Source organism: Hemitrygon akajei, chromosome 13 (assembly GCF_048418815.1).
Source record: "Hemitrygon akajei chromosome 13, sHemAka1.3, whole genome shotgun sequence".
Classification (NCBI taxonomy): Eukaryota; Metazoa; Chordata; class Chondrichthyes; order Myliobatiformes; family Dasyatidae; genus Hemitrygon; species Hemitrygon akajei.
In genome coordinates, this window is record NC_133136.1 from 31,797,223 (window position 1) to 31,810,885 (window position 13,663).

General features: G+C 41.5%; 1 protein-coding gene across 2 annotated transcripts in view; it reads left to right on the forward strand.

Moving 5' to 3' along the window:
• Nucleotides 1-13,663, forward strand: part of akr1a1a (aldo-keto reductase family 1, member A1a (aldehyde reductase)) — a 40,759-nt gene that overhangs the window by 12,950 nt on the left and 14,146 nt on the right. For both annotated transcript variants that reach the window (XM_073064338.1, XM_073064339.1), the window contains exons 4-5: nt 9,119-9,270; nt 9,905-10,100. In XM_073064338.1, coding sequence (XP_072920439.1) covers nt 9,119-9,270; nt 9,905-10,100 — 348 coding nt within the window. The remainder of the gene's footprint in view (nt 1-9,118; nt 9,271-9,904; nt 10,101-13,663) is intronic.

A 13,663-nucleotide genomic window follows, 5' to 3' on the forward strand; every position in this document is an offset into this window, starting at 1 on the left:
TCTTCCAGCCAATAAAAGCCTATATCTCGCCTCACGTCTCAGAGTTATTAATGGTGCATCAGTCACCAAGTCTAAATCCACTTTGGTCCAAATCAGCAATGCTGATTTGGCCTAAAAGATGTAGCCCATTGTCTGTCCAGATTGTAATAATATCGATCTATCCCAACGTTCTTGATCTTAAAGTATTGTTTAAGCTCTAGGCATACTGTTCCCACTTTTCAGTTCTTGCCAGTTCAAGGTGATCAGCTGACAGTTCAGCACTTCCCATTGATCAGGTATCCCTTTATTTTGCTTGATTGAATGGGATGGATGAAGTAACAAATTTGCTGTTAAACATGTAAATAAACTGCTTAGAAGCTGTGACACATACAAAGTAGTGTGTATTCAGATGGGTGATTTTTCTCACCTCCCTTTCTCTATCTCTCCCCCCCCCCCCCCCCGACACTTGATTATGTCTCAATAGAATTTGATGGAAGTTATGAAGTAAAAGTCATCCATGTCATGACATCTAATATGAACCCTTGATCAGGCCTTGCACGTGGAATCATAGAATAACAATGGTTACAGCACAGGAGTCTCTACCAATACCATCCAGCTGGTATTCCACCCTCTCATGGAGTTATCATCATGGAAACAGCTCCTTCCACAATGCCCCTTCCAAGCTAGTCCCATTTGCCAAGTTTGGACCACAGGCTTCTGAACCTTTCTGATCCATATACCTGTCCTTTAAAAGTTGTTACTGCACCTGCCTCAACCACTTCCTCTGGCAGCTCATCTCAAATAAACCACATAATGCCATCCTTTATGTGTAAAGTAAAGGTTCCTCTTAAATCTTCACCCTCTCACTTTAAATCTCTGTCCTCTAGTTCTTGATTCCCCAGTCCAGGGAAAAAGACTGTGTACTATGTGCCTCATGATATTATGCACAGCCATTAGATCACCTCTTAGTCTTCTACACTCCCAGGACTGATACCCTAATCTGCCCAATCTCCCTATAACCGAATCCCTAAAGTTCAAACTTCAAGTTGCAAAAGTTCAAAGGAAATTTATTATCAAAGTGCATATATGTCACCATGTAGAACCCTGAGATTCGTTTTCTTGTGGGCATACTCAGATAATATATTGTTACTGACTTTAGTTACATAACATATTAAAACAAAACATTGCTTAAATCACCTCAGCCACAGACTGCAGTGCAGGCCAAGTCTATGCGTATATTTAAGGTGGAAGTTGATCATTTCCTGATCAGTCAGGGCATCAAAGGATATGGTGAGAAGGCAGGTGTATGGAGTTGAGTGGGATCTGGAATCAGCCATGATGGAATGGTGGAGCCGACTAGATGGGCTGAATGGCCTAATTCTGCTCCTATGTTTTATGGTCTTAAATACAAGTAACAATATATTCAATGAAAGACCACACCCAACAGAATGGACAAAAGATAACAAACTGAAAATAAAAACAGAAAAATAAACAATAATAATAAATTGGCAGATGGAGTTTAATGCTGAGAAGTGTGAGGTTCTACATTTTGGCAGGAATAATCCAAATAGAACATACAGGGTAAATGGTAGGGCATTGAGGAATGCAGTGGAACAGAGAGATCTAGGAATAACAGTGCATAGTTCCCTGAAGGTGGAGTCTCATGTAGATAGGGTGGTGAAGAAGGCTTTTGGAACACTGGCCTTTATAAATCAGAGCATTGAGTACAGAAGTTGGGATGTAATGTTAAAATTGTACAAGGCATTGGTAAGGCCAAATTTGGAATATTGTGTACAGTTCTGGTCACCGAATTATAGGAAAGATATCAATAAATTAGAGAGAGTGCAGAGACGATTTACTAGGATGTTACCTGGGTTTCAGCACTTAAGTTACAGAGAAAGGTTGAACAAGTTAGGTCTCTATTCATTGGAGCGTAGAAGGTTGAGGGGGGATTTGATCGAGGTATTTAAAATGTTGAGAGGGATAGATAGAGTTGACGTGAATAGGCTGTTTCCATTGAGAGTAGGGGAGATTCAAACGAGAGGACATGATTTGAGAGTTAGGGGGCAAAAGTTTAAGGGAAACACGAGGGGGTATTTCTTTACTCCGAGAGTGATAGCTGTGTGGAATGAGCTTCCTGTAGAAGTAGTAGAGGCCAGTTCAGTTGTGTCATTTAAGGTAAAATTGGATAGGTATATGGACAGGAAAGGAGTGGAGGGTTATGGGCTGAGTGCGGGTAGGTGGGACTAGGTGAGATTAAGAGTTCGGCATGGACTAGGAGGGCCGGAATGGCCTGTTTCCGTGCTGTGATTGTTATATGGTTATAAATTAGCAATAAATATCGAAAACATCAGATGAAGGGTTCTTGAAAGTGAGTCCATAGCTTGTGGGAACAGTTCAGTGAAGGGGGCAAGTGAAGTTCTGTGAAGCTATCCTCTCTGGTTCAAGAGCCAGTTGAAGGGTAATAACTGTTCCTGAACCTGGTATTGTGGATCCTGAGGCTGTTGTTCCTCCTTCCTGAGGGAAGTAGCAAGAAGGGAGCTGGATGGTGGGGGACCTCGATGATGGATGCTGTTTTCCTATGAGAGTGCCTGTGTAGATGAGCTCAATAATGGGGAGGGTTTTATCCATGATAAGCTGGCCCATATCCATTACATTTTGCAGGCTCTTCTGTTCAATGGCATTGGTGTTTCCATACCCAGGCCATGATGCAAACAGTTAATAAACTCTCGACCACGCATCTACAGAAGTTTGTCAAAGTTTTAGATGACGTGCCGATCTTTGCAAACCCAAAAAAAAGTAGAGGTGCTGCCATGCTTTCTTCATAATGGCACTTACCAGCTGGACCCAGGACAGATCTTCTGAAATGATAATGGCAAGGAATTAAAAGTTGCTGACCCTCTCCACCTCTGATCCCCCAATGAGGTCCAGCTCATGGACCAATAGTTTCCTCTTCCTAAAGTCAATAATAAGCTCCTTTCTTGCTGACATTGAGTGAAAGGTTATTGTTGTGGCACCACTCAGCCAGATTTTCAGTCTCCTTCCTGATTCGTCACTTCCTTTGATTGGACCAATGATAGCAGCGTCATCAGCAAACTTAAATATGGCATTGGAGCTGTGCTTAACCTCACAGTCGTAAGTAAACTATTCACAAGACTACACAAATGTCAGCTAACCATAAGAAGATATGATCCTCTGTTACTCATCTCAGTACATGAAGATGAAGAATGACAAAATTTTGTCTGGGCAAACTACAAAAATTCTGACAGAAGCACAAAACAAGAAATCAAGAGAATTTTTGGAAGCTTGGGTCTCTATGGAAGACTCTTAACAAACGTATTGAACTGGATGCAATTTATGAACCTATGCATCTGCAGGATCGGGGCCAATGGTTGCGCTGGGGGCAGAGGAACCAACACTCATAATGACCGATAAACAGGGAAACGGGCCAGTGGAGGTCAGTCAGTTATCTGGTTTGCTGGGAGCCAGCAGAGACTATCAGCCAGTGTGACAGCCCACCAATGAGAACATTGGTCAAGCACTCGGCAGAAACAACACTTAATTGCACAATAATGATGTCACCTCGACTGGTGACGAAACATTTGCAGCCTAACCTCCAAACTCGGCGAAAAACCCTACAAACAAGCAACGCTAGCTGTGTCATCAACACGTTTATAGATGGCATTTGGGCTGTGCCCAGCCACACAGTCATGGGTGTAGAGAGGTCAGAGCAGTGGGCTAAACACACATCCTTGAGGTGGAGGTAGGAGATGTTATTTCTGATCTGCACAGATTGTTCTTCCGGGGAGGAAGTTGAGGATCCAGTTGCAGAGGGAGGTACAGAGGCCCTAGTTTTGGAGCTTTCTGATCAGAAGTGTAGGAATGATTGTGTTAAACACTGAACTGTAGTCAATAAACAGCAGCGTGATGTAAGTATTAATTTTGTCCAGGTGATCCAAGGCCGTGTGAAGAGCCAATAAAATCACATCAGTCTGCAGATCTCATGGTTTTTCCAGGGCCTCTGGTTGGGGAAAACTCTGAATGACTTTATGGGGCACACTCTTCTACAACAGTTTTATGAAGTCCATGACAATGGTGGTGTATTCGTTCAAATTCTCTGATGAACTCTTCAACACAGTCCACCAGCTTGAAGCAATCCTCTGCCTCCCGTGACCACCTCTTTGTTGTCCTCATCTCTGAACCCTTGCTCTTTGGTCTTTACGTTTATGCTGGTAGGAGGAGGAGAGCCAAGTGATCAGAATTCCCGAAATGTGGTCTAAGCATGAGACAGCAGGCAATCCTAATTGTAGTATAGCAATGGTCAAGTTTATTGGGACCCCTGATGCTGCAGATGATATGTTGATGATAATAAGACCATAGGACATAAGAGTAGAAATAGACTATTTGGCCCATCGAGTCTGCTCTGCAACTTCAATCATGGCTGATCCTTTTTCCTCTCTTAAGCCCCACTCCACGACCTCCTTCCCATAACCTCTGATGCTGTGGCCAATGAAGAACCTATCAATCTTTGCTTTAAATACAGCCAATGACCAGGCCTCCACAGCTCCCTGTGGTAACAAATTCACCACACTCTGGCTAAAAAAGATTCTCCTCCTCTCTGTTTTAACTGGATGCCCCTCTATCCTGAAACTGTGATCTCTTGCCCTAGACTCCCACACCATGGGAAACATCCGCTCCACATTTGAAAGGTTTCAATGAGCTCCCCACCTCATCCTTCTAAATTCCAGCGAGTACAGACCCAGTGCCATCATACGTTCTGCGTATGATTACCCATTTTATTCCCAGAATCATCTTTGTGAACCTCCTCTGAACTCTCTCCAATGCCAGCACATCTTTTCTTCGATGAGGAGCCCGAAACTGTTTACAATACTCAGGGTGAAGCCTTACCAGTGCCTTATAAAACCTCAATATCACATCCCTGCTCTTGTATTCCAAAGCTCTTGAAATGAATACTAACATGGCATTTGCCTTCCTCACCACTGACTCAGCCTGCGTTAATCTTTAGGGTGTTCTGCACAAGAACTCGCAAGTCCCTTTCCATCTCAGATTTTTGGATTTTCTCCATGTTTAGAAAATAGTCTGCATGTTTATTTCTACTACCAAAGTGCATGACCATATATTTTCCAACCTTATATTTCATTTGCCACATTCTTGCCCATTCTCCTATCTAAGTTCTTCTGCAACCTTCCTGTTTCCTCAACACTACCTGCCCCTCCACCAATCTTTGTATTGTCTGCAAACTTGCCAACAAAGCCATCTATTCCATCATCTAAATCATTGATATACAGCATAAAAAGCAGTCCCAACACCAACACCTGCGGAGCACCACTAGTCACTGGCAGCCAACCAGAAAAGGATTCTTTTATTCCCACTCGCTGCCTGCTACCAATCAGCCAATACTCTAATCAAGCCAATATTCTAACTTTCATAGGCTCTTAACTTGGTAAGTAGCATCATGTGGCACCTTGTCAAAGGCCTTCAGAAAGTCCAAATATACCACATCCACTGCATCCTCTATCTATCCTACTTGTAATCTCCTCAAAGAATTTCAACAGATTCAGCAGGCAAATTTTTCCCTTAAGGAAACCATGCTGACTTTGTCCTAACTTGTCCTGTGTCGCCAAGTAATATCATCCTTAACAATTGACACCAACATCTTTCCACCCACTGAAGTCAGGCTAACTGGTCTATAATTTCCTTTTTACTGCCTTCCTCCTTTCTTAAAGAGTGGAGTGACATTTGCAATTTTCCAGTCCTCTGGCACCATGTCAGAGTCCAGTGATTTTTGAAAGATCATTAGTAATGCCTCCACAATCTCTACTGCTACCTCTTTCAGAACCCTATGGTCCTGTTCATCTGTTCGGGTGATTTATGTACCTTAGGCCTTTCAGTTTTTTGACACCTTCTCCCTTGAAGTAGTAACTTCACTCATTTGTCTTCCCTCACACCATTCAACATCTGGCACACTGCAAGTGTCTTCCACAGTGAGCACTGATGCAAAATACTTCTCTGGTTCATCTGCCATCTGCTTGTTACCCCATTTATTATATCTCCGGCTTCATTTTCTAGCAGTGCTATATCTACTTTCATCTCTGTTAATATTTATATATTTGAAAAGGTTTTTTTCTATCCGCTTTGATATTGTTTGCTAGCTTGCTTTCATATTTTTCCCTCCTAATGATACTTTTAGTTACTCCCCTTAGCTTTTTAAAAGCTTCCCAATCCTCTATATTCCAGCTAATTTTCACTTTGTTGTATGCCCTCTCTTTTGCTTTTACATTAATTATGACTTCCCCTGTCAGCCACAGTTGTATCATTTTGCCATTTGAGTATTTCTTTGTTTTTGGAATACATCTATCCTGCACCTTCCTCATTTTCCCCAGAAACTCATGGCACTGTCGCTCTGCTGACATCCCTGCCAGCATCTCTTTCCAATTTACTTTTTGCCAATTTCTCTCTTGTACCACTGTAATTTCCCTTACTCCACTGAAATACCGCCACACCAGACTTTCTCCCTATCAAATTTCAAATTGAACTCAATCATATTGTGATGACTGCCTCCTAAGGATTATTTTACCTTAAGCTCCCTAATTGCCTCAGGTTCGTAACATAACAACCAATCCAGTATAGCTGATCCCCTAGTAGGCTCAATGACAAGCTGCTCTAAAAAGCCATCTTGTAGGTATTCAACAATTCAACAACACCACTCTCTTGAGATCCATTACCAACCTGATTTTTCCAATCGACTTGCATGTTAAAATCTTCCATGACTATCATAGCATTGCCCCTTTGACTTGCCTTTTCTATTTCCCACTGTAATCTGTGGTCCACATCCCAGCTACTGTTGGGAGGCCTGTATATAGCTGCCATCAGGGTCTTTTTACCCCTGCAGTTTCTTAACCCAATCCACAAGAATTTCACACTTTCCAATCTTATGTCATATCTTTCTACTGATTTGATGCCATTCTTTACCAGTAGAGCCACACCACTCCCTCTGCCTACCTTCCTATCCCTCTGATATAACGTGTAACCTTGGACATTCAGTTCCCAACTACAACTATCCTGCAGCCACGATTCAATGATGGCCACATCATACCTGACAATCTGTAATACAACAGTATCATCCACCTTATTTCTTATATTCCATACATTAAGATATAACCTATGAGTACTGTATTTGTTACCCTTAATTCTGCATCGCTAATGCACTGACAGTCACCCTGCTGGCTGCAATTATGCCCTATCATCTGCCTGCCCTTCTTGACAGTCTGAATGCAGATTATCTTTGCTTATTTACCATGCATCCTATCCTGACTCCCGTCACTCTGGTTCCCATCCCCCTACCAACTGAGCAGAGATTTCTTCAACCAAGCCTGATTGATGACCCCAACAATTATTTCAAGGGTGTCAGAGTAGGCTTTCTCTTGTCCGTTAATGGCGGCACTCAGTACCTTGATTCCCTGATTAACGTCAGCCTTTGACAGCAGTATGTTAACTGTGGTCAGGTTCATGGAGGAGAACCCTTGCTAAGTAGTTCAGTTGGCACTTCATCATTAGCTGTTCCTGGTCAGGGGAACAAGAGTGGAACAAGACTACTCAATCTTCAGCACTTTTACCTTTGAGAATTTCTCAGGTCTTTCCAATGTATCCAGCATGTCCAAAGTGAGCCATGTCTCCACGAAACACAGAACATAGCAATTCTTCATTTCCCTCCAATACAGAACTCTTGCCCTTAGGTCCTCTGTCTTATTCTCCAGCAACTGTTCATTTATTAACAATATACTGGGTAGAAGAAGTTTCATTGTAAGCTATTTCTGAACTCTTTCTTGTTTAATCTTTTCTATAACAGGCTGATCAAACCTGATATAGAAAATGTACTCCAAGTGTGGCCCTCAGTAGTGTCCAGTACAACTGCACATTGACTTCCCAACTTTTGTACCGGATACCCTGACTTGTAAATATCAAAAGCATTCTTCACCACTCTTTCAGCCTCTGACTCCACTTACAGGGAACAAAGTATTTGTACTCAATGTACTTGTAGTTGCTGACTCCAGAACCCTGAGAGTTATTGCTTTCCAGGTATTTGTGAAGATCCACTACCATCTTGGCTGGCAGTAAGTACATTGCAGACATAAATTATTCACTGCTTTAAAATAATTCCTCCTTTATCTTTCTTTATTCATGTCCCATCGAATAGGCATAGTTTCTTTTTCACTGCTCTGCATAAATATTTGATGATCCCTTTCTTCACACCTTCAAAATTTGCTTCCTACTCAACTTTTCTACATATGATCCAGAGCTCATGGCTGTTCACCTTCCCCCTTCACAATGTCCTACATCATCTCAAAGATGTCCTTGTCCTTGGCACCTGGGAGACAGCCTCCTGAAATCAGGTCTGCTCTCCACACTAAAGAATGTTCTATAACTATTGCTCTGTTTCCTTACTCCTTCAATTTTGGAGAGCTGAGTAACTCAGGGGTGGTTTGACTTGGCTTTGACTACATTTCTTGAGGAAACCTCTCATCCTATCAGTATTCGGAACTGAGACTAAAACGCCATAAGATATACCTTGAACCTTTAGCCTGTCAGGTGATTTTATGAGAAGCTTTACTGAGTTCCCTTATAGCACGGGATTTACATTCCACAGGTCTGAGATGCCATACCTTAACTAGATTTAACAAATAATTTACTTTAAATACTGTTACAATTGAACTACTTAGTGTTAATTATCCCAAACAAATGCTTATTTGAACTGTCTGTATCTTTGTTTGAACCAAGTGCTGTTTAAACTCGGACTGTTTCCCTTTACTCTCTGGGTCCATTTCCCTGCTCCTTTTGCTCTGTATGGTGGATTAGTGACTAAATTAAACACCTCATTCCTTGTGCGCACTGCAGTACTTACAGCACATGCTGGCTTTATCCACTGTTATTTTCATCATTTTAGTTTCCATTTTTGTTAAGAATCACGATAGGATTACAAATGACAGAAACAAAAACTGTAACAAGTGAATGTGGATCTGAGGCTGATTTTTTTTTCTGTGGTACTTGAAGGAAAGGTTGCTTTGTGTTTTATATATATATTTTTTAAATATATATATATATTGTTATCCTTCTATAGTCCATCAATCGGGAAGATATTTTCATTACATCCAAACTTTGGAACACCAAGCATCACCCGGATGATGTGGAACCTGCATGTCGTAAAACACTGGCAGACCTGAAGCTGGACTACCTAGATTTGTATTTGATGCACTGGCCAATGGCATTCGAGTAAGTAGACCTGTGCTTGTATAACTTCATACAGCTTTATTTCATCTCCACGTTATGGTTGTACTTCTAAATCATAAGAATAGTTGAGTTTTTTTTCACCCCATGGTAGCAGAGCCTGATTAAAGCAACCTAAATGTTAAGTATATCCAGCAAAAAAAAAACAAACTGCTGGAAGAACTCAGCGAGTTGAACAACATCTGAAGAGAAGAGGAAGGGGAAGGAAATGTTGAATCAGATCAGAGTCAGGTTTGTTTTCACTGACATATGTTGTAATATCTTTGTGGCAGCAGTAGGGGGCAATACATAAATTACCTAAATGAATAAATAGCAAGAAAATGAGCAAAATAGTGAGGCCATGTTCATAGACTGTTCAAGGAAACTGATAGTGGAGGGAAGGAAGCTGTTCCGAAAGCAATGAGCGTGCATCTTCAGGCTCCATACCTCCCCTGATGGTGGTAATGTTCAAAACCAGGACAGAGATTGGAGAGGGAAGATAGCCAATATAAACTGGGACTCCTTTTCTCCACCTTAGGTCTAATGAATTCATGAACTAGACTGAAATGCAAGAAAGAGCTGAGACTCAGAATGGGGAAATCCTTCCTTCACAGATAATGACATAGTTCTGTCTCTATAGACGGGGCAACCTTGTGATTCCAAAGAATGATGATGGTACAGTGCGTTATGCCAGTACTGATTACAAGAACACCTGGAAGGCCATGGAAAAACTACTAGAAAAGGGTTTGGTCAAGGCACTTGGCTTATCCAACTTCAATGCAGGGCAAATAGATGATCTATTATCAATTGCAACCTACAGACCAGTTGTTAATCAGGTTAGTGTCAACATCACTATGTTTAATGAGCTTTCTTCTAATTTAGAAACACTTTTATTGTGAAAATGACTTGTATTTAAGATCGTAAATTGCTGTATTACTCTTGTCAGAATGCAAGGGTCAACCAATAACAAGGAATTAGAGGAAGTCATGGGGCTGTCAAAAATATAAGCTCTCATAGATATCTGTTTCTGCGTTTCTAAATATACCTTAAGTCTGTGTACAATAATTGGGTACCACAACAGTCTTAATTTCAGAATTATCATTTGTTGCACATAGGTGTATATACTTAAGTAAAGCAAACCAGATGCCATCTTAAAAACAGGAAAAAAAAACAAGTTAGCCATTTGGCCACGGCTGGAGAATCTGAATATTCACTACTTTGTAGGAGAAGAAATTTCTTCCTAGTGCCCTGAGTAGCCAACCTCTTATTTAGAGTTTGGTTCCAGGCATCCATGCCAGAGAAACATCAATCCCATATTTATAGATAGTAGATGCTCTTAACATATGTACAAATCATGCAAAGCAGGTGGATCAAGACATAAATCAATGTGCACTGCGGGTTTAAAGTCAGCACTATTCCTTTAGATTTCCCCAGCTGAGCCAAACTCCCCTCTTCACAGGGCAAGCAATAGTGATCAGATTGACAGCCTAGTTGTTCCAGCTGCTGTGTTATATGTTTATGATGTTGTGGTGACTGCTGAGGTATTTTGCTGACTTCTGCTCAAATCAGCAGCACTGAGACACGGAGATGGTGATGTTGGATCTGACTGCTTAATTCTTAATTTCTTTGCAGTTTAACAATTATCTCCTTATATATTAAGTAGTTCTTGTGTATATACTTCTAACAATTCAGAATATTTCCTAGTGGCCACAGAATGTATATCCAGTTGTTCAGTATGTCCCCTAGTGGTTATATTATTATAATTCTGGAAGGTTCTGGAAGCTTCTCTTGGTGCTACATTTTTTGAATAAGAACTTTCTCTATGGTTGACTCTCATCTACAAATTTGAATGGAATTTTCCTTATCTATGTAGTATAAAAGAATTGTACCATGAGGCAGTGCTATCTTAGTTCTTTATTGCTTCTATCTCCCTCTACTTAGCAGACCTTTATCGTTGTGCTATTCAATTTTCCTTCGTTCTATCAATTGTTACGTACCCCGTAACTGGGTTAACAGACCAGCAGAAATGGAAGGATACGTTGGAGTCTGGTGGTACTGTAACTAAAAGTGTTTATTAGTAAACTAAACAATACAGCATCAAAAATGCCAATATACATATAACACAGGTTAGCAATAATAAACAGAAGTGTAGGAATAATACTCAACAGTAATAATCAAGCTCAATCAAAGTCTAGGGGTAAATGAATTGTCATACGAGAATATAGAGTTCAGTTCGGGCTGAGGTAGTTGGTTGTTGTGTTGCAATGTTGGAGAGAGAGAGAGCAAGCAAGAGATTTGGCAGCTGCAGCAGGCAAACCTTCTGTTATCTTCTTGTTCCGTCGTACCGTTGTGGTCATTCAGTTATGACCCCTCCGTTCTCGACTAGACTGTTCTTCCGTGGTGGACTCGTCACTCTGGCATGAGTGGACACACACACAAGCCCCCACCAAACCTGCCGTCACACTGTGAGCTTTTGTGACTGATCTCTTGATTCGGTCCTCTAAGCCCCCACCTTCCTGTGGGTGCACAACACTCTTTCAGTGTCCACTGGTGTGTCTGAGGGCATTTCCCCAGACCCGTCTTTTATCCCCATTGACGAGGTATCAGCTATCCATCAACTCAATATGTCTATGTCCATTAAACTAGACCACTCCTGCTGTCTCCTCAGGAATGTTAATGAGCAAAGAAACATCCTTGTAGCGAAAGGTAAATAATCAGTGAAGAGCCATAATACATAAATCAAATTGTCTCTCTCTCTCTGTCTTATCTGTAGCAGATGTCTCTACCTCTATTCTTCATCTCTCTCTCTCTCATTAGCAGCATAGTTCCCAAAAAGTGGTGGGGGGGGGGGGGGGTTAACTCTGGACCCCATTTCCATCAGGTTTGTTCAGCACTCATAACACAATGCTTAATGGAATGAATTGTGAAACAAATTTTGTGCCTCTTTCCTAACTTCTGTAAGAGCCTTGGATTGAAACATCAGAACCTTACAGTGACTAGTCTTGTTATTTGAACTGAGCATGTCTGGAGAAAATGAACAGAGATACAGCACACCAGACTGAGCTAGAGCATTGAAGAGGAAAAGGCAGCTCATTCTGGCCAGGCCATACGTGATAAACTAAATGCTAAACCATTAACTCCAAACCCAGTTCCCCATCACCTACAGTGCCATACTCTTATCTTGTCTGTCATCAGAAATCCAAAATCCTTTCAACCCTGCAATAAAAATCAATGCGGAGTAAAGTGATTCATGCCACATTATAATTAATCTTCTGAATCTCCAGAGCTTGATCGATAGGGCAAAGCTGTCTACATAAAGGAAGGATAAAAGGAAATGTATGCCATCCGCTGCTGCAAATCAGAAGAGATTGTGGGATAAGGAGGAAATATGGGCTCGGCCTACTGCTAACCAGTGCTTTGCAGTGTTACTGTTTTACCTTGTACCATCTCAGTGCACTGTGTATGATTTGAATTGGATAAACAGTATGCAAAACTAGCTTTTCACTAGATCTCAGTACATGTGACAATAATAAACCAGTTCCAGTGTGTGAGGGTGAAGCAAAATGTGCCCACTTTGTTATGAGTGCAGGTGAATGAGGTGGTGAACTGAGAAATGGTGCCACTGCTAGGCTGCACAGTTGAAGGCGCATCCATATATTTTGGACTACCCTTTTGGACAGCGCTTTATCACCAGGCAGCCTGCAACTACCTACCTTCCCATCTCCCATCTCTACAGCTGCACTCAGTAAGCACTTCATTAGGCACCTCCTGTACTTAACAAAGTGGCTACTGGGTGTATTTTCATGGTCTTCTGCTACTGAACCCCATAGTGGATGGGCACTTGCATGATGGCAGAGCAGCAATGTCTGGAGTTTCTGGGAACAATGCAGAGGGTACCGGTGAGAGACATCCTAAAGTAGTAGTATTCTAAAGGTAGGAGGATGCAATCATGGCTGCCAAGGTATGTCAAAATCAACATAAAAGCCAAAGAGAGGGCATACAATAGAGCAAAAATTAGTGGTAAGTTAAGAGGAGAATAGCCATACTGGTTGATGCTGACAGGAAGGTGACAGTAACTCAAATAACCACACATTACACCAGTGGCTTACAGAAGAGCATCTCTGAATGCACAACATCCCTGCTGGTGTCTCCTTCCAATCAGCTTTGGTCTCTCTCTTTTCCTTTCTCATGCCTCTAATTCCCTTTACTCCACTGTGATACTACTACACTTGATTCTTAGCTTCTCCCTGTCAAATTGCAGGGTGAATTCTATCATATTATGACTGCACCCTTACAGGTTCCTTTACCTTCAGCTCTGATCAATTCCAGTTCATCACACAACACCCAATCCAGAATACCTGATCCCCTAGTGTGCTCAACCATAAGCTGCTCTAAAAAG